The sequence below is a fragment of the Candoia aspera genome, chromosome 1 (genome assembly GCF_035149785.1).
Source record: "Candoia aspera isolate rCanAsp1 chromosome 1, rCanAsp1.hap2, whole genome shotgun sequence".
Lineage (NCBI taxonomy): Eukaryota > Metazoa > Chordata > Lepidosauria > Squamata > Boidae > Candoia > Candoia aspera.
In genome coordinates, this window is record NC_086153.1 from 104,096,722 (window position 1) to 104,118,331 (window position 21,610).

Genomic DNA, 21,610 nt, shown 5'->3' on the forward strand with positions numbered 1-21,610 from the left:
CCTGATTTTGTCATGCCACCTTCATTTTCTATTTTTATTGTTTGCAGTTTTCTATTTGGGTGGCATTGTTTTACTGTTTACAGTATACTAGTTGTTAGACTGGGGGCATTTTACTTGTGTTTTTATACTCCATAAGCTGCTAAGTCTCTGGACTGTGTGGGATGGAAATGTAGAAAATAGGTAAATGAATATGGAAGCTAAAGAATGTGAGTAGCCCGCTTGCTAACAAATTGAACTACGCTTAAATAAATCTTACCAGGCCAAGGGCTTTTGGCTTTCTAGGTGCACATTCATCAGGCTCAGGTATTTCATAGCATGGTGGATAGTCTGTATATAGGCACAGACATAGTTTGCTTTCTTTTTTTGCAATGCCTGCAGCTGAACTGTTGCCCTTCCCTAAAGCAAGAATACATACTATAACAAACCTGCATCCAGAACATTAACCTGGAGCAGCAGTGGAGGTCCCCTGCCATTCCTAGCCTTATAGCTCTTACAGCTCTTCGTGTCTTCACATTTTTCAGTCCTTTAAAAACTTGCTTCTAACATGATTCATTTTCATTTTGTTCTTAGTTAAAAGAAATGAGTTGATATAAATATGGGACTCTGGATTTTATTATTTACCGAACAAATGCATTATATAAACCAATCTTCCCCGAACTTTTGATTAACTCTCAGAATTCCCAGCCAGCATGGCTATTATTGAGAATTCTGGCAGTTGAAATCCAGACATCTGGAGAGCAACTCAGACTGGTAAACAGCAGCAATGACAGACAACAATACAGACTTAACTCAAAGCAATCAACAAATTGAAAGGATGTAAGACCAAAACAGTCTGGAAATCGTTCTTCATTTCTAGACAAGCCTTTAGCTCTACATGGTAACTTCAAGCAAATTTGCACCAAACCCCTGAAGAAGTAAACAATCTACAGGTAGTCTTCACTTAACGACCATTCATTCAGCAACCGATCGAAATTACGATGGTACTGAAAAAATAGCCTCACAACCTGTGCCTGAAATTACGACTGTTGCAGCACCCCCGCAGCCATGTGATCAAAATTCTGAGGATAGTATAAGCTGAGAAGATAGCGTTCTGAAGGGAGCCACATAGAAGGAACTATTGGCGGAGAAGCTGGGGCCAAAAGGGATTCACAAAGGCAGGCAGCCACTTCGGCCAGGCAAAAAAGGCAAAGGTAGGTGCGGGGAACTGGGATAGGAGGCAGTTGGGTGAAGGAATATAGGCTGGGGAGAGTGGAGCTTACTATTGGCAGCCTTGCGCCCGTGCAGGTGGAACAGGACACTTCGTGCTGCGCAGGTGGGCTTTCTGCCCCTCAAGGCAGGGTGCAGGGCTTCCAAAAGGGCAGAGATTGGGGGAGATAGGCAGGGGGAGTTGAATGCAGTGTTCAGGGCTGGGAGGAACCAAGCCCGGAATGGCGTGGATTGGGGTGGCTGCTCAGGTTAACAGCAGGTAAAATTCACTTAATTATGGCAAGGGGAACTGCTACTATTGCCATTGCTAGTTGATGCCATGTCCCTTTACAACCGCGTGGCTTGGTGATGGAAATTCTGGGCTCAGTTACCGTCGTTAAATGAAGACTACCTGTATGTGTTCTATATTTTGAATAATATATGATAAAGAATGGGAGAAGATAATGGCAAGAGCAAGCACCTAGAATTGTCAGAAGCCATTACAGACATATCTATTTCAAGGGATCAAATAAATTTTACTAGAAAAAATTATTAAGATCATCCACTGTTTGAAAACATCTTCAGAAATGATAAAATAGTAAAATTTACTAGAAATACGATTTAAGTCTATATGGCATTTCAGTGATAACAGTGAAATTCAAATGCTCATTCCAGCCTAAACATCTCATTCCAACTTTAGTTTCTTCAGATCCCCTCCATCTTCAGTTTTCTTTTCAGCTAGTCTTTTCTTTAAACCTTTCATTTTTCTAGTCTGCAGTTTATCCAAGTCCTGTTTCTGCATATGAATCCGCCCGTATTTTGTCCCAAAGACATCATGGGAGACATTCTTCTTCTTCTTTGGCTAGAAATACAAGAAAATGCCCATTAGCTAATCTAGAATGACAAGCGGTTTTTTCAAAATGCACTCCTTGTCTAATAACCACTGGAAAATGTCCTTCCATTACAACTTAAATCTAATTAGTTAATTAATCTAATTCAAATTAATTAGGAGAAACAAAGGTTGGAACTCACAAGCCAGGAAATCTGGGGAATTGTGCTGAAGCTCCATTTGGGGACCAAGTTTAATTCAGCTCTTCCTAACTCTGCTGCCTTCCAATGTGCAGATTACTCCCAGAATTCTCACTGAGAGCCATTCAGGTTGGAAAATTCTAGGCTTTGAAGTCCACATAATAGGAAGGCAGTCAAATTGGAGAAAGCTGGTTTAATTAGCAAAAACTCCAAAAACAATGATTTACGGATTGCAAAAGGAGACTAAATCTGTCATATCAGGTCAGTTCTTTATGATATTACCTAAGCACATCTACAGAGAGCCAGTTTGGTGTAGTGGTTAAGGCACCAGGTTAGAAACCAGGAGACCGTGAGTTCTAGTCCTCCCTCAGGCACAAAGCCAGCTGATGACCTTGGGCTGGTTATTCTCTCAGCCCTAGGAAGCAGACAATGGCAAAACACTTCTGAAATCTTGCCAAGAAAACTGTGGGGACTAGTCCAGGCAGTTGCCAGGAATCAAGACTGACTCAAAGACACATTCACAAGCACATCTATATCTCAACAAAATAAATGGTGGCCACAAATAAGCCAAACAGCAATCATCCCTAAAGTCCCAGTTTGGGATATAGCAATCTTTAGCAGATCCAAAGGACATTTGCAATATAAAATAATTCATAAAGGACAGTAAGAAAAATGGGATAGCACTTATATTAGTGGATTTAATTAACTACAACTCTTTACAGTTCTACTTACTTAAGTAGCTCTGTTCCATAAGCAGAAAAATGTTTTCAGTTATGTATCACCCTTAGGTTACATGCTTGGGGCAGATTTTCCAGGCATAAATGTATAGAAACTCGCCTACATACCTTGAGAGCTTTAGGCTGCTTTAGCGATAGCTTATAAAGATCATCTGATGCCAAATGTGTTCTCCTTATGACCAAATCTAATGAGGGTCCCATATCTTCAAGTTCAATCCTTGGTATTTTGCAACCAGACTTTTTCAACAATACCCTTGAAAATGGGAGAAGGAAAAAAAAACTTCTTGCTTGATTACTTCATCTGACATTCTAAATCCTTGTAGCAATCTTCCTCTAGACAGTTCAACACAAAATACTAATAGATCAATTGTATGCAGTTCATATCAATACCAAATGCCAATGTGCAAAGCTAATTCAGGTCTATGTTAATAGTATCAGTGGACAAATATTTACTAAAGTCAACTACTGTATTAAAAATTCTGGAAACGGGTAAGCAGACAGGAGTACCCCATAATACTCCATAAATGTTGCATCCCAAAGGAGTATCAGCAGCCACTTTCTCCATAGATTCATTCTGGAGAAACACTATGAGGAATAGTGGCCATACACTTTTGTGATGTAGAAAATACTGCTCCATCTACCATAGGGATAATGTACTTTGGCTTATTTTGCAGAAGTTAAGTATTCTGAGGATAAGGTTAGTTTATAAACTTGCTATTTATTGTAATACATGTCCTTTTTTTGGCTATACACATAATCTTCAAATGGAACAATTTCATGAGATCAAATGGTGCTGAAAAATATTATTAAGGAGGTTATAAAATGGAAATTGAAGACGTTGCTCAATGCTTTACTTTTGTATGAAGATAGAGGACATTATAAACAAACACTAAGCTAGATATGGGTATAACTTTACTGATCAAACTTTACATAAAAGCTATTATTTGGAGCCATCTGGTGTAGTGGTGAAGGTGCTGGCCTAGAAACCAAGAGACTGTGAATTCTAGTCCCGCCTTAGGCAGGAAAGCTGGCTGGGTGACTCTGGATCAGTCATTCTCTCTCACAAGGTTGGGTTGCAGGAGTATTAGGTATGTTTGCTGCCTTAAGTTGACCAAATATAAAGGCGGGATTAATAACAACAACAACAACAACTCCTTCTGTCTTGAATTGAAAAGTGTCAGCAAGCTATTTTATTTGATGCTTGACTAGAGTCTACATTTGGAAAACAAGGTTACATCCAGTGATGGACATACAGATTTCTAGACCTTATTTGCATGTCTTGCTTAATCATAAAATACACCGCAACCCATAGAACTTTCTTTTCTTCCTCCTCCAAATTTGTATGCCTCCAAATCTAAGGGCTGTGTAGAAAAAGGAAAATTTATTTCCACATCATTCTGCTGTGCCTGGAAGACAGGTGGGTACTGTCCTTCCCATCATATGCCCATTTTACCATTGGTATCATTCAGTTCTGCCCCTTTATTTTGAGAATACATACTCTCTCCATCTACTATTACAGCGACAGAGAGGTATGACATCCAGTTGTTCATCAGTTTATTTTTGATCCATATTTAATTTCAAAACTAAGGACTTGGTGTAATCCAGTCTTCAAAATAGTAGACCAAGCATTTCATAAAAGAAAATGGATTGGATGAGGGATATATAACCTGAGTAATTTCTTCTCCATTCTTGTTGAAGTTACACAATTGTAGCCTAATGGCAACTAGTTGCAATTAATATACTTTAATATTAATATTAAAATATTAATATGCTTCTCGGTTCATCAGTCCCAAGTCCTGCTGCACACACCAGTTGTTCAAAGAACGCGTATCTGTGCCACATTCTACCAAAGCTATAGATTGACTATAGAAATAAATATAGACATCACTAAGTTTGAAAAGAGGAAACAGCTCATACAAAGTAACAATGACTTCTCTGTATTCTGTCTTTCTTCACTTGAAAGTAAAGCATATTATTTTTATAACTTTATCAGGAACCCTGTTCTTATTGCTTTTGAATTACATTCTTACTCTGTAACACTTAGCCGATTGCCAACTACAGTTAATTTTGAGGACACTTATAAGATTAATTAAAACGTTTAAAAGTTTTCAAAACCTGGATTTCCCTGTATTGTGCAACCTGCTAAAGGCAGCAGTTTCCAGACATTCAGACTGATACATATGCATGATTTGTTTCGTTTCCTCTGTAAGAAGTTATTATGCTTTCCACTGAGATGGTTAATCAACCAACATTATTTAATAGTTCTGATATTAATGGGAGATGATAAAGATTCATGATCGTGTACTCTGATCTTATTTTCCTACCTCCTTCTTTTATTTTACTTTACAAGAGAGAGGGAATACAGTAAAACTCCAGGCTTCAGACTTTAGACAGTTGCATAACCACATAAGGCTCAACTCTTATGATTTGCTTCTCTACAATATTCCAAAAGAGAGTTCTCCAAGTCTGGGACATTCCAGATGTGTGGATTTTAACTCCCAGAATTCTTACCAATGTATGAAGAATTCTGGGAGTTTGTCCCAGTACATATAACAGTAATGTGCTTTATATTCACAGAAGGTAAGTGGCCCTAGTATTTAAACTAGAACATATATATGTGGACGGGTAGTCATAATAAACCAGAACTGATATTATAGCAAGGCAGGGGGAATTTGAGATTAACAGTTTATAAACAGGCCTTGTGTCTATGTTCAGCTTTAGCAGAAATGCAAAGAACAGCAAAGTAGGGAAGTCAGTGTTTAACAATCAAAGTGCAAATAACTCTTCATTGCACTCTATCCCAGACGGTTGTTGAAGATCAACAATACAAAGTTAACACAGTTAGTCTAGAATAATCCAAAATAGGTAATTAAATCTAGAAAAACCTTCAAGGGTAGGATACAGTGGGGTTTTAATGCAAATAGGCGGCATTAAGCTCTGGGTAAGTGCAGTAAAGGTTAGTGAATATTAACACAGTGGGAGCACAACATTGACAAAACCAATCACAACTGGACAGCCTGAGCCACATGGTACATTGTACAAATAATAGTGTACATCCTGGTTAACCGAAGGCTACTTTGGTGTGGGCATTTTCTGGGGAAATTGTGATTTTTGGAGAAAGAATTTGCTTGTGGGTATGTGGGTTCATGCGTACATGCATTTGGCTACTGCTGAGGATCCATAGTTTTTATCATCATGCTTAGCTTGAAAATAAAATCTGTAAGTACAATTACAGTACCTATAATTTTATGTTTCTTCTAAGCAGTTGAAGGTTTTAAGCAACGTTTTTATTTGGGTCTTCAGCCATTTCATACAGAGGGCAGGTGTACTGCACAATTCAACACTTTATAACCTGTAGGATAATATTCTGGGAAGCTAGCCTGAACAGATGAAATTAGGCCTTTTTCCACCTTAAATGCCTCTCCTACATTGCTCCAATCCAATTAAACAAAAACACTTCCGACCTCTAATCCTAGCCAGCGTATGACTGCACATCGTGGTGCATATCCAACCACCACACAGACTTACTTGTAACTTCTCATATAGATCTTTTCATCCACTGCTGTGAAGTGCAGAACGTGTTCTAAGCCTGCCAGACGGATACTGGGCACAACAGGGCCTCTGAAAAAATCTAAAGGGCGAAAAAGAGCAAGACCTGTTGAGCAATCTTCCGTGACACAGCCAAAGTTTTTGAATCAACGTTGAGCCAAAATGATTCAAGTCAAGCCATTCGGTCTCTCAGTTGTGTATGATTACATTTACTTACAATGTAAGCACAGGGAGCCCTCGTTTAGCGACCACAATTGGGATCAGTGACTTGGTCGTTAAGCAAAGTGGTCACTAAGTGAAAAATCATGTGACTGCAACTGTGCTTATGGTTTTACTTCAGCTTTCATTTGCTTTGCTGTTTGGGGTATGACCCCAAACAGCCGGGTGAGCCCAAACGGTGGGGAAGGTTTCCGGAACTTGACTCATGAGGAAGCCGAGTAAAAGAGCAAATCTTATAGCTCTTTTCCCCCCCTCCCCGCCCTTTGGAATGCTCACCCCGGCGCTGGGATAATTAGCAAGAAGAGAATTAAGGTTTGCATTTACATTCATTGGAGAGGAAGGGATTACAAGAGAGTAAGCAGGCACGCAGTGGGGAATACAGATAGAAAGGAATGCGCTAGCGCTGGCCCTTTGCCTAGCGTGCTCGCAGCTCTGAGCCAGGAGCTGCTTAGGAGGCAGACGAAAGCCTCTAGCGTGAAACTGATTAGGTCTTGCCTGGGTTCTAATCAACTAATTAAGGTCACAGAGCTGAGTGTGTGGTTAGCATTTTTAGGGACTGCTGCGCTGTGGAGAAAACCAGCTCAGGAAGACAGAGCTTGTTTAAGCAATCTCTCTTCCCTGTGAGAGGGGAAAAAAAGAAAAAAAGGGTCAGGCACAGGATTTGTACTTACTGACTGTAACGGCGAACATGTGACTGAGAGAGACACTGTTAAGGTTGCATATGTGGGCATTGGTTGCAAAGTTACTTTTTCATCACTGTAGTAATGGTCACTGTCCAAGGCAGTTGCTAACTGAGAACTACCTGTACTGCATTTGAAGCCCCAACAATAGAAGCAGTCAAGACCAGAGGATATGTAATCCTCACTTAATGACAGTAATTTGGACTGGAATTTCTGGTTACTGTTCTTAAGTGAGGACCGTGTGGGTTGTTAAGCAAGGACCTCATGTGATTGCAACTTTGGACTTCCTGTCAGCTTCCCCACTGACTTTGCTTGGGGAAGCCAGCAGGGAAGGTCGCAAACTGTGACTGCGTGACTGCGGGATGTTGTATTAAAAATATTTTCAAACATTTAAAACAAAGTAACTTGTCATTTTTTTTATTTGTTTGAAAATTATAGGGGGTTTTTTCATGAAAAATATTTTATGTTAATATCTAATGGATTTAATATTGTTATTTTTACATGATTCACTAAATAAATATTCTACAAATGCATCCATTTTAATTTTTTCATATGGTGAATATAAATAATATAACCCATACAAATAAAAGCTCTTTTGGGGTCCTCCATAATTTTAAGAGTGGGAAGGGGTCCTGAGAGCAAAAAGTTAAAGAAACACTGCTCTATGACCCAAGCACGCTAACTCAAATGGCTTACCAACAAGAAGGCTTTTCAACCTTCTATGTTCCTCGTCAATGTCAAAAGCATCACCTGCAAATATCAGCATGGGCTTTGTTCCCTCTGGACACTTGCTGTTCTATTAGAAAATTCAAAAGATTAAAAAATAAAAATGGTTGGCAGAGGACCAAGAGAAGGAGAAAACAGCATCTCAGAAGGCCTATCATCTGGTCACCCACAACAGGAACAGAATGCTGGATAGGCGTTGCCAGCATCAACTGGTAGCTCAGAATTTCCTTTTTTGGATATGTTGGGACTACAAGTCCCAGCTGTCGACTGTACTGACTGATATTCTGTGAACTACAACCCAACATATTTAGTGGGCATCATATTTAAATAAGCTGTTAAAGTCAATTAAATCAGCACACCCAGCAAATTAGGTACTTTAAAAGTTAATTAAGTCTTCATAAAAACTGAAATGACAGACACCATATTAGAAGAACATTTCTTCTAAGACTCCGCACTGTGAAATGTACGTGTGTCGTCTAAAAACAAAGCAGCGCTCCTGTAAGTTGCATATGGTTCAAAAAAATATATAGGCAGACTTAAGGTGCTGAAACGAATGTGATCATGTAAGTTTTTTATTGACAGCACCACTGGTAAACGCTGCCCTGTGAATGTCAGCCAAAAGTAACAGCTCAAATATCCAGGAATTCTTGGAACAAGTAGAGCGGCTGATGGTGTCAATCAAAAGCAGTAACCCATCCCAGCTGGCTAGGCTTGCCGGCACAATTTCAAGCCACCTGGATTGCAGCAAACTACGCTTCTGCTACTTCCCCCTCGTCACTGCTAACCCCACAGTCAAGTTTCAGAAGCAGATTCTAGTGAAGTACAGCGAGAACAACCAGTGGGAAAAGCTTCTTGGACATTCAAAGCGGGATGCACACTTTGTCAGATTATGGTCACGCTGAGTTTCAAGTAGTATCCCTGATTTTTCTGTTTGTATCAGTTTAAACAGAAAAGTGTTTAGCAAAACACACACACACACAAAACACCCTACATATTATACTCTCTTCAAAATTAAACAGACAGCCAGTCTGGTGTAGTGGTTAAGGCACCAGGCTAGAAACTGGGAGACTGTGAGTTCTAGTCCCATGTTAGGCACAAAGCCAGCTGGGTGATCTTGGGTCAGTCACTTTATCTCAGCCCTAGGAAGGAGGCAGTGGCAAACCACTTCTGAAAAACCTTGCCAGGAAAACTGCAGGGACTTGTCCAGGCACTCGCCAGGAGTCTACGCTAATTCAAAGGTACAAATAAATACGATCAAAATATATTAAAAGATTGATCAAACAGCAGTTTAGAAGCAGAGACCAGGAGAGAGAGAAAAAATTGAGATTCCCCCAAACAAATTTAGTCAGTAAGCATTTGTTATGACATTTTGGAACACATTACCTTGATATCGCTGAGGGCTACAAACTTCTCAATGCCCAGTTCAACCATATCCAGAATGTGATAGTCATACATACGACCTACCAAAAAAAGTGGGAGGTAATTAAATTTTGTCTTTAATCAATGCAATACACTTCCATTTTAGAATCGAATGCAATTTTTTAATGGTAACAAAGATTACACATATAGCAAGATGATAACAAATACAGTTCTTCATGTCTCCTTATGATACCTGTGAAAACATAGCTTTCATGTGCTTTTCCTGAAACAGAATTAGGAAACCTGAGAACTAACATAACAAGACTAGCACCATCTTTTACTCTAACTCACTGGACATCATAGTAAGTTACGCTAGGAGCAAACCATACTGGCCTGGTCTGCTCATCAAGCTAATCAAAGAAATCACATTATGGCTTATCTTTATGTGCTAATCAGGTCATAAATGACAGAGAAACTCTGAGTACTGAAGATTTTAGACAAAGATAGCCAAGCAGGTCTATCAAAAGCCTGTCCTCTATCTGCACAGGAGGAGATGAGCTTGTGCTGGCTGGCCTTGACCACAATCCCTCCACTGACCCTTCTGCTAAATTCCATCTTTTGGGCTCAAGGCAAGAAGTGACTTGCTTTCACAAACTGAGATGCTCTTGATCTACTTCCTCCAACCCACAATAATTACATAAATAAAGCCCAGACACATTACCGATGATCAGATTATTAGGCCTCTTCTTACTATGGGATCCAAACAGGAACAAAGAACAATCAGACTTCTTGGAAAAGAATTCCTAATAATGTAACATCACAGAGTTTTAAATATATTGAAATGTCTTGCAAAGCATATACACATAAAAAAACAGGTTTCAAGGCATAACTTGAGAAGAATGAGTGGCTACTACACCATTGTAAATCTTACCAAAAGAGAAGACTCCATTGGCTTACAAATCCCAATTATACCCTGTCCTTATTTAGTGACTGCATTACATTCCAACAACTTGGTCGTTAAGTGAAGTGGTTGCTAAGTGAACATGTGACCAAGAGAGACACTGCAAAGGTTACTAGTTCTCTCCTAGAGTTCTGTACCTGACCTGCTTTATTTTCTTTTTGCCCCCTCGCACGGTGGAGAGATTACCTAAACAAGCTATCTCTTCCTGAGCTGTTTTTCCCAAGCACAGTGCTTCCTTAAAAAGTGCTAACCACAAGTTAACAAGCTCAGCTCTGTGACCTTAATTAGTGGATTAGAACCCTCTGCTGCCTGAACCTGACCAGACCTTAATCAATTTCACACTGAAGGCTTTTATTGACAGGCCTGCAAAATTTGGTCCTAAATGCACGCATTGGATGGAAAATGAATTTTTTATTACTATTTATTACCATTGTATTAGGTAGTCACTAAATGAGGAGTGGTTGTAAAAGCTAATCTATTCTAATGGAAAAGTAGTATGTGCGCTGACTTATCAACTTACAGACAGATCATGGCAATCTTAAAATGGCCTGCATCACCCCTGGGGCTTTGACCCTGACACTGGAAAAGTGCCCCTGTCCAACCTTGGCCACACAACTGATGGTTTTGACGATCAACAGTACATGGAAGTAATCTGCATGCTTTAAGTGGATGGAGTGACCAATTTTTCTCTCCAGAGCAGTATTTTTCAACCTTGTCAACTTTAAGATGTATGGACCTCAACTCCCAGAATTCCCCAGCCAGCCATGTTGGCTGGGGAATTCTGGGAGTTGAAATCCACACATCTTAAAGTTGACAAGGTTGAGAAACACTGCTCCAGAGGCATCTTTCCATGCCTCATGATCTTTAAGGCTCCTCAGTTCTCTGGGGCACTTCTTCTTGAGAGAGAGTGTGATTGCTAAAAAAAACCCAGTATGATGCAATCAAAACACCCTATGAAGTACTCTGGATCAAAAACAGAGTTTGCAGTTACCTTTTTTCAGAAAATTAGAAAGATTAACTGAATAGAAATTGTTATCACAATGTATTACTTACAAAGCACCTAACACTTTTCTAAAGACTTTCACAGAGGGCTTTCAAATTCTAGTTCCTTCTGAGTTAACATATGCAGCTGCAATGAATGGCAGCTTCAAACTGAGAATGAACTCCTCTCAAGTTTATTTGCCAGAGTACACTGACCTCAGGGTAAGCCATAAACCAAAGCAATAGGACTATTGTTCCCTTTTATTCATAACTGTTCCACACCCATAACGTAACCCACAGAGAAAAAAATATCATGTAAAAACAATACGCTCATTTTTTAGCTTATAATCAAAACACTGCTTTTTCAAGCTACAGTATGTTCCTCTAAGGCATGGAAGCTGTTCTTAAGTCTTAGGAGATGTTGTCAGGAAAATAAGAGGCAGGAGAGTATTGGGTATGTTCACCATCTTGAGTTCACACACACACAATTAAAAAGCTGGATAAAAATATAACACCACCACCACCACCAGACACTGGTAAATGTAAAGGATCAACTATCTCTTCTGCGACAGACCCATCTAGAGGCAAAAAAGAGTATTACCAGAGAATCAAGAAAACAACCAACGGCAGTATTTATTTTACTTGTTTCCATAGTCCAGTTTATATATCAAGCTAACCCACAGACATGACTGAAAAAGAGCTTCAGCTTGGGAAACCTAGAAATCATTGCTTTCATCTTAGATTAACTATAATTTAAGTCACTCAACATTTATGCCATTTAGAGTCTGATTAATCCTGGCGTGTTTCAAACAAGTTACAGTTAGTATCTGCTTTGGGCTCAGTTTAAGTTATTTGCTAGTAACTTAAACCATAAGCAAAATGTTCAAAACTCCTTATCGCGGCTGCACCAGAACAGAATATGCAATGGGCAGGGGCACAAATATCTCTGTCTCACAGCTGTTTGTTTCCAGCATTGTAACTATGGTTAAGCAGCCTTCTTCAGCTCCTCTCTCCCCAAGATGTTCTGAACTCCAATTTCAATCATTTCTTCTAGAGAAAGAGTTGTAGTCCAAAGCATCTTGGTGACATCAGACAAGGGAAGCTACCTGAGCACAACGCTGAGGACAGACACTATGGACTGGACGTTCTGTAGCCCAATTAAATTTCACATTGTTCCAGAAAGTTGCTGTTTGAATTTATTTTACTATCTCACATACATAAACCTAATACTCACCAGGGAGGACTGGTCTTCAAAGGGTCTTGTAATATTCTTTCTGAAGAACAAACAGAATTTTTTTAACTCTTTGATACCTGCTTTAACCAACCTGCAAACCAGCCAAAGAAAGAAGCCAAAAAACCTAGAGAACTCCTGGTTCATATTATAGTCAGGACCAGAAATATTGGAACAAGGATAACCGTTTTGGCATTCGGCCTCTGTACACCACCACGTTGAAGTTGAAAGGAAACACACCCAGATGGGAGCAAAGTGAGGACTTTCAGCTGTAATTCAAGGGGTTTGACAAAAGTGGGGAACTAACCATTCAGGAAGTACAGCCAGTGGCATGCACACACCCCCATCATTGGTGGCTCATATGTAATGGAACAAATGGCTGACAAGCAGCTGCATGGCCAGGTGTGGCCCGTTTCCTGGGTACCCCATGACCAATCAAGCAGATAAAAGGCCTGGAGGTGGTTCTGAGTGTTACATTTGCATTTGGTAGCTGTTCACTGGAACTCAACATGAGGTACAAAGAGGTGTCCATGCGAGTGAAGGAGGCCATCATTAGGCTGAGAAAACAAAATAAACCCATCAGAGAGAGAGCAAAAACACTGGGAGTGGCCAATAGAAGAGTTTGGAACATCATGAAAAAGAATTAACTGGCAAGTTCAGCAACAGCAAAAGGCCTGGAAGACCACGGAAGACAACTAAAGTGGATGACCGCAGAATTCTGCTCATGGTGAAGAGGAACCCTTTCACAACATCTAGGCTGGTCAAGAACACTCTTGAGGAGGTAGGCATATCATTGTCAACATCTACAGCCAAGAGACAGCTTTATGAATGTAAATACAGAGGCTTCACAACAAGGTGCAAACCACTGGTAACGGTCAAGAACAGAAAGGCCAGATTAGACTTTGCCAGCAAACACCTAAAAAAGCCTGCCCAGCTCTGGAATAAGATTCTTTGGACTGATGAAACCAAGATTAACTTGCACCAGAATGACGAGAAAAGTATGGAGAAGGAAAGGAACAGCTCATGATACAAAGCATACCACATCAACTATCAAACATGGTGGAGGCAGTGTTATGGCATGGGCATGTATGGCTGCCAGTGGAACCGGGTCACTGGTGTTTCTTGATGCCCTGACTGCTGATAAAAGCAGCAGGATGAATTCTGAAGTCTCTAGGGCTTTACTTTCTGCTCAGATTCAGCCACATGCTGCCAAACTGATAGGACGCTGCTTCATCTTGCAGATGGATAATGACCCAAAACATACAGCAAAAGCTACCCAAGAGTTTCTCAAGGCAAAGAAGTGGGATGTTCTTCAATGGCCAAGTCAGTCACCTGATCTCAACCCAATAGAGCATGCTTTTCACTTACTGAAGACAAGACTGAAGGCAGAAAGACCCGCAAACAAGCAGCAGCTGAAGGCAGCTGCAGCAAAGGCCTGGCAAACCACCTCGAGGAAGGAAACTCAGCATTTGGTCATGTCCATGGGTTCCAGACTTCAGGCAGTCATTGACTGCAAAGGATTTTCATCCAGGTACTAAAGGTGATCCTTAAGTTTGTAATGATGTTCTTTTGTTCCATTACTTATGAGCCACCAATGATGGGGGTGTGTGCATGCCACTGGCTGTACTTCCTGAATGGTTAGTGCCCCACTTTTGTCAAACCCCTTGAATTACAGCTGAAAGTCCTCACTTTGCTCCCATCTGGGTGTGCTTCCTTTCAACTTCAGTGTGGTGGTAAACAGAGGCCAAATGCCAAAACAGTTATCCTTGTTCCAATATTTCTGGCTCTGACTGTATATGCTAAGCAAACTATGGATGCCTCCTTTTTTAGCTTTCTAGTTATGCCCGCTAACAGAAGAAGCCAGTGGGTGCTGTCTGAACACAGCATGGTTTGGCGTGATGTGCAAACTGATCCTCAAGTGAAATGCTGCTGCTTTTTTTCTCTGAGAACTGCTATGCCATTCCTTTTTGATGCTGGTCATCAGGGCCACCTTACCAATCCAGACAGCGACTAATCAAATGTTCTTGGGCACTGTATCAGCAAAGTGTTTGTCCCCAGTTTCTGATATACCTCTTCCAAACATGGGAGTCCTCTTACAATACCAAGCTGTCACTCATTAACAAACATAACTCTTTGGAAACGTATTTGTGCTGCAACGGAAGGCCCTTGCACATACCCTCCAGATGTATTAGATGATAACTTCCAACCTTCCCAGTCAGCAGAGCCAATGGAAATTATAACTGTATAGACCCAAGAGTATTAGATTGGGTAAGGCTGTTACACACTGAATGATTTGCTTGGTTATGTACACCTTCTATTATGCAGCATTTCATATTTTCTTGCATTAAACATAAAAATCCCTCCACTACCATATATACTCACGGATAAGCCCATCTGCGGATAAGCTGACCCGTCAAATCTTAAACCAAAATACCATGAAAAATGTGCCACCTGCGGATAAGTCAGCCCTTGAAATCTTCATCCATTTTAATTGGCTTACCTGGGGGAGGTGCATTTTTCATGGTATTTTGGTTAAAAATCCAAGAGTCGGTTTATCTGAGTATATATGGGCACAGTACTTTAAAAAAGTACTACTGTATATACTTGTGAATAAGCCTGTCTGCAGGTAAGCTGAACCCAATTTTTGGGGTGTGTTTTGGAACCTAAAATCCTCAGCTTATTCATGTATATACAGTATATAAAATAACCAGAATATGAACAATAATATTTGTGTGTTACAGATTGTTCACTTCTGTAACAGAACTACTGGGCAAATTATCTTGAAATTACTACAATATTTTAAGTATAACATCTATCTTCAATCAAAATACATTCTTGGAATAATACTTAACATCTCAGAAGACTATTTTCTTAAAATATCTCTCCTGTTTTGCCAAGCACTAAATACTTAGAAGCTTTCTACTTTTCATAGGTTGTACTGGTTGACAAAACAGGGTGTATGTATAATTATGCATATGTGTATTTGCATGCATCTGTATTTATCTGGGTGTGTATGTATATATTAATCTATGCAAAGCATTCAACAAGTATGTTTTGCACTTCTTTTTGAATCATTAAAGTAGCTGCACTTCTCCCAAGCTTTGGAAATAGTCCCTGGCTGTTTCTGCATGCAGAGTTCCTTCATTTGGAAGAAAACAAGAGACACGGCTGCTTTAACAACTGCAAAGCACCTCTTTCAACTGCTTTGCATTACGCTAGTACGAATGTGTGAATGTGCATGCATATGTATGCATGTCATTCGTGTGTGTGCGCGCAATTATATAGAGCCAAAAAGATCCACATCACATTTGAATACCTGAGAAAAACACATCAGTAATATATCACTTACTTTTTATATAGGACAGCGAAGGGCTTTTTCAGGGCATACTATAAGGAAAGAACAGCTGAGTTTAGAAGTAGTATTTAACAGTGAAAATTTTTTCAAATAAATGTTTTAAATAAAAAGGAAATGTATTTGTTTAGATCAACTTAGAACAAACAAAGCCTATTTTAATGAGTGCCTGAGGGACTTCTCCAGGCTTTAAGCTCGCTAACAGGCTTCCAGTAATGGATCTATCAAACAGCTCTGCTAATCCCCTGCTGGCTCCTGTAGCAACAGTGAGGCAGAAACAGTCCAACTCACTACAAAGGCTTCTTCTGAATCAGACCAATTACATCCTCCCACAATGGTGATGGAACAGCAACACTGTGTTAGCATCTGGATCAGCATCTGGTTCCCTTCACTGCTGTCCCCTTCTCATGTTCTGAGAATTGTATTAAATGGGTGATGCTTTACTGTTGGAAGTCACTTTCATCCTACCCTTGCCGAATTGGAGAACCCTTCTAACAGAGTAAAAAATGACCTATCAGCTCCATGGATGGTATCCTCCCCTGGAATGTTTTAAAACTGTTTTTCTTTTCCTTCTTTTACCTACTTTTCTTCCTCCAGCTCTAACAACATGGCCTGTTTATAATGGGAGCCCTTTAGAGATAAGTTTCCTTGAGCCCTCAAGATGGAAATCCAAATAAATTAAGTGAATACAGATATATTTAGGAAAGGTGGGGAGAACCAAGAGACAACACTGAGAAAGAGCAGGTCTCAGGACATCCTCTAAAAACATCTGTAATGGCTCCGCACAGTCTAGATTTGGGCTTGCAGTCAACACAGTTCCAACATGAGTAAACAAAAGTTAACATTCCCACAGGTTTCATAAACTAATTTATAGCATACAACTGCTAGCGAACATATTTATCTTATTAATTGCCTTAGAAGGGAAATAAGAAAAAATCTGGAGAACAACTAAAAATCAAATGATGATTGCTTAACCATTGGATTTGTGCTCCAGATTTTGGCTTTAGAGGAATTATTTACAGGATATGTTTTCTGGATCAAATTCCCAAAGAAATGACAAGACATTAGTTTTAAAGAAATTTCTAAACATACTTACAATATTTTTGAGTACTTCTGCTACTGCTAAACTTGCATTTCCACCTTTTATGAGCATTGCATTTTTGGTATTTTCTGTCAGCTTTGGTTCCCTTTTTTCAAGAAATCTTTTGGCTCTCTTCGTTTTAGGCTTTCTGCCATGACAGTGCAAAAAGAAAAATCAAACAAACCAAGAATTAAGTTTCACAAAATGTTTAAACACAATCTAGAATGCTATTATTTATTACATCCAGATGTGCCCATCATAAAATGGCAACTTACAAAAAAATACAGAACTGATATAACCAGCAGAACATTGATGAAAACTGAACCTATGGATGAAAAGGGAGGAAGATGTCCAATGCACCTTAGAAAGTTCCTAAGTCTGACTTCCTGCCTTTTAGCATGACCCACTGAAAGCAGACATCCAGAAGTCTAAAAGATTAGACTGGTTCATGTGAGAAGGATCTTTCCAGCAAACGCCTGTTCCTAAATCATATATGACCCTAGAATTCAACAAACATAACTTGAGGGAGGTTAGAAAGTGAATGCGCAATTGGTATGTCACCTGTTTGCTTGGTTCAATTTGGTTACTGTACAGTGGAATCAGTGTCTGAAAATGTTGCATTCATATGTAATGTGAAAGCTAGCCTTAATGCTATATAGAGCAGAAAGGAGTTGGTGAACAATGTGGGAGCCAGCATGCCACATACAGGCAGAAGCCCCCAAGAAAGGCTGGGAGGAAGCATAAACTAGAACTCAGTTTTATTTTGTTTGCTTTCATGCTTGTTACATGCAAACCCAGAATTATGTTTAAAATAAAGTAGAGATTGGTAAATAAGCCAACAACCAACCCTGAGTTATTGGCTGTTTGGCTAGCTTGTTTACCAGTTGGACAGAATTTATTTGAAATCACAATCCCCAATTCACACAAATACCAACTCAAGAATTGGGCAAAATAAAATTGAATATTGTTATTCTTCCTCCCATGGCCCCCTCTCTGTATATGAAAAGAAAGAAAAGAATGGAAGGCTTGTTCAAACTCCTTCCATTCATGCAAATAATTAAAAACTCATTTGCTATTTTAAAGCAACAATTTTTTTTATACTTTAGGAAGAGACTATTTAAATGCTTGATAAATTAAAATTAAGTTGCAGTATTATTCCTTTCTAACTGACCTACGTTTTATTTCTCTCCAACTAAGATCCTCCATATTTACACTGCAAAAATGAAAAACAGCATATCTTAACCTGGTTTGATGTAGTGTGAGCTCTTGCCTTAGGTGTTATCTACCTAAATCATCTGTAAGATGCCACAGAACTCTATGGATTCTTGCTCCTTTTAACTATTTAAACTATTCAACTGTTCCTTACTGAAAAATATTCAACATAATTCAGCACAATATTTAGCCTGAAACAGACTAGTGTTCTACTCATCTGAAAGTTGAGTTGGAGTGTCAATTACTGTATTTCTTTCTACACTTACCCTAAACCTTTATTTTTTGAAACCTCAGCAAAATAATTTATTAAATTTATATTCTGCCTGTCTCTCAGCAACTCTCATTATTGTGATGCTTTTCTTGCTTTTTAAAAGTGCATTAAAACATCTCACTGATTAAAAACACCCTTTATGGCTTTGGGGGTGGGGTGAAAGGAGTGAAGGTTGAATGATTAATTTAGTAACTCCTAACTGTAGACTTTACATATATATTATGAAATTATCTTTGGATCATAGTTACTTAATTTTTATATTATACTTTTCAGTTCACTGTTTTCACTGCAAGAGACTTCAAAAAAACATAATAAAGTCAGTTATTAGTATTTTCCTCTGCTGAAACATATAAAAATAGCATTATTCCCTCTTAAAGGTAGTTGAACCACTCAGCATTCCTCTACACTCTCTTCATTCCTCACCTCATTCAACTCAGCAAACCAATGTAATAATCTAATTCAGGATTCCTCTTTTGCACATTGAAAAACAATTCTCCATCAGAACTACCACCAATCCCTTCAAGAATATTATTAACTTTATTTGATATACCAGTGAATAAAGTAGAAGCCAAATTTGGAATCATCCAAACACCAGCATGGAACCAAAACATCACAGAAATAGAAGGCCAGAAACAAAGTAGGATACAGAAGGCACTTCCAAACAACTCTCAGATTACAGGGTGCATTTCATAGCCTGCCTGTTGTTCAATTGGCACATTCTTTCCCCAAAGCATGGAGCAGCAAACATACCTGTACCACTGGTAGTGGCATCTACCAAATGTTCATTCAATTCACCTCATTTGAATTGTAACTGCAACGTCTCAGTGAAAATACTCAAAACCTTAACGCGGAAGTCTTAAAATTAAAAAACGTTCCTTAAACACTGCAGTTCAGCTGTACCCCACCAGGAATTTCACTGGACGCCTCTTAAGGAATGATTTTTTTACCCTTTTCAAGATACCAAGCGGTTTTCTCTCAAAGCGTTATCAGTGAAGATGGTCGGAGTTGTAGTCCCACACCAGGCTGGGGAAAACTTATCGTCTGGTTGTTTCAGGCTGATATATTTAGGCATCCCACAAGCAAATTTCTACCAACTGACGATAGAGCGGCAAGAGTTCGCGATGCCCCATGAAATCTCATGCCATAATAATCCCAAGCTTAAAACCGGTTCTTGGTTTTTTTCGCACCTACTGGATAAAAGGCTGCGCATGTCACTTTAAAGATACAAAAATGCTTTTTTTTCCTACGAGCCCAGAAATACTTTCATCTAAAAACCCCAAAGGGAAAAGGACTCGAGACAGACCAGCGCTGAAACCTCCGTACTTACACCACCCGGTCCAACGCCTCCATCTCCACGGTACCGGACAACCAATTACACCCACGTGGACCGGACACAGAGAGACACCGGAACAGAGAGACACCGGAAAGACTTATAAACCACATTGTGACATCATATCCGCCATCGTTTGAACGTAGAGATAGAAAAATGAAAGGCCCTACGAAGTGGCGGTTCGCAAAATTCGATAAAAGTCACAGATATTTTCTTTGCCATTTATTGGCAGTTGCAATCATATTATATGGATAGTTGATATTCTAGGTAGGGTCAGTGTTCAGCAACATAGCTTGAATTTATCTTGCACCATAGGTGAAATTGGATGAAGTGGAAAACAACTAAATAATTATAAATGCATACATTAAATCTAATGCATGTTACTCAAAATGGAACGTTTTGAGAACACATTTTGAATCTTGTTTACTGTAGAGTATCTTATCTCTTCAGTTTACTGCTGTTATGTGAATTTTTCAGAAGTCAGTCTCTTGAATTCTTGACCATTTCTTTCTCTGTTTAATGTACTTTGAAACAGACTTCTGAAAATAAGGTGTTTTCCACTCAGGCCTATTCCAAATCAAATGCATACATTTTAAGAGTGTAGCACTATATAAACTTTTAATTGTGTTAATTTTTGTGGAGTTTCTTTCTGCCTGGGAGTAAGGCTGATAGTCACATTTTTGCTTGGTTCTTGCTTTCCCGATCCTTGACAACTTTCAGATATATTTTATTTTCTTCCAAGCCATGTCATGTACTAAGGAAGATGGGTATCCAGATGCATGGGAGGGGCATGAGGCTATGCTCAGTGGCACCATCTCAAACTGAATGGAAGGATCTGAAGAAGGGCCCTTCTTGAATCAAATTCAGATAGAATGTAAGCAGAAGCTTCCATTAGGCATTTCTTCTTGACATGGAAAGGATAGATGCAGACTGTTGGGATAGGATCAATCACTTACAAGCTCTTGACACAATTATATAACCTATTCATACACAATTTGAACCTTATTATTAGAAGCAAGGAATTAGAGCCAAGGGATTCATGCTTTGTACTGCATTATCTCCAGATTCTAATTTCATTCTGCTTTAACTTTTACTTGGGGCAGTATTTTTATGTTACAGAAAGGGCAATGGAGTCTAAACAGTCTCCTAGTCCTAACCCAGATAAAAGGTTAAAAAACTTATAAAGCATATATCCTTGAGATTCAACATCATGCAATCTATTGCCCAATCAAGAAGCTGAATCAAGGAGTAGTATCTTTCTCACAGTGGCTAATGTGCTTGCTATTAAGATTCACTATGCAGAGAAAGATTAAATTGTTTGCTCATGAGAAGGAAATAGTCTTTGAACATAGTCCTCATCAGACTTTCTGGTCACCTGGAGGTAATTGTCAACAATTTTCCTTTCCCTTACAGCAAAATATGAACAAAAATGGAATACAATATTCACAAGTAATGTGTTGGGTACAGTACCAATAGATCAAGAAATTTGTCCTCTGAGTTTGAAAATCTTAATCCACATAAAAATATGAAATGGAACATTTTGATTTTAAGCAAGTAATAGGAAACATTAATTTTAACCTAAAAATTATGGAGGCAAAACTGCATAAACAAACAAAAGTCCCAATAGAAGAGAATATATGTAGCACGTTTTGGATTAAGAACCAGGAGTGGATCACTGGTGTGTTGTTTATTCGTTTAGTCGCTTCC

The 21,610-nt window shown here is 39.2% G+C and overlaps 1 protein-coding gene across 2 annotated transcripts; it reads right to left on the reverse strand.

The window, feature by feature from the left end:
- Positions 1-590: 590 nt before the first annotated feature.
- Positions 591-19,982, reverse strand: RPF2 (ribosome production factor 2 homolog). 2 transcript variants are annotated; one of them, XM_063311131.1, is made up of 10 exons: positions 19,901-19,982; positions 17,106-17,238; positions 16,007-16,044; positions 12,661-12,700; positions 10,206-10,287; positions 9,509-9,585; positions 8,096-8,195; positions 6,480-6,582; positions 3,060-3,204; positions 591-2,047 (listed from the first exon to the last, which is right to left on the reverse strand). In XM_063311131.1, the coding sequence occupies exons 1-10, from the start codon at positions 19,921-19,923 to the stop codon at positions 1,871-1,873; spliced, it is 918 nt and encodes a 305-aa protein (XP_063167201.1). In that variant the 5' UTR covers positions 19,924-19,982; the 3' UTR covers positions 591-1,870. The 2 variants fall into 2 exon arrangements, with proteins under 2 accessions (XP_063167201.1, XP_063167209.1); XM_063311139.1 differs by having other exon boundaries at positions 17,106-17,234; positions 19,901-19,965.
- Positions 19,983-21,610: the final 1,628 nt, after the last annotated feature.

Coding starts and splice junctions, on each gene's coding strand:
- RPF2 (XM_063311131.1), bottom strand. CDS start 19,923: ATGGAGGCGTTGGACCGGGTGGT. Junction 9,586..10,205: donor GCCTAATAATCTGATCATCG/GTAATGTGTCTG, acceptor TTTTTTTGGTAG/GTCGTATGTATGACTATCAC. Junction 3,205..6,479: donor ATCTATATGAGAAGTTACAA/GTAAGTCTGTGT, acceptor CCCATTTTCAAG/GGTATTGTTGAAAAAGTCTG.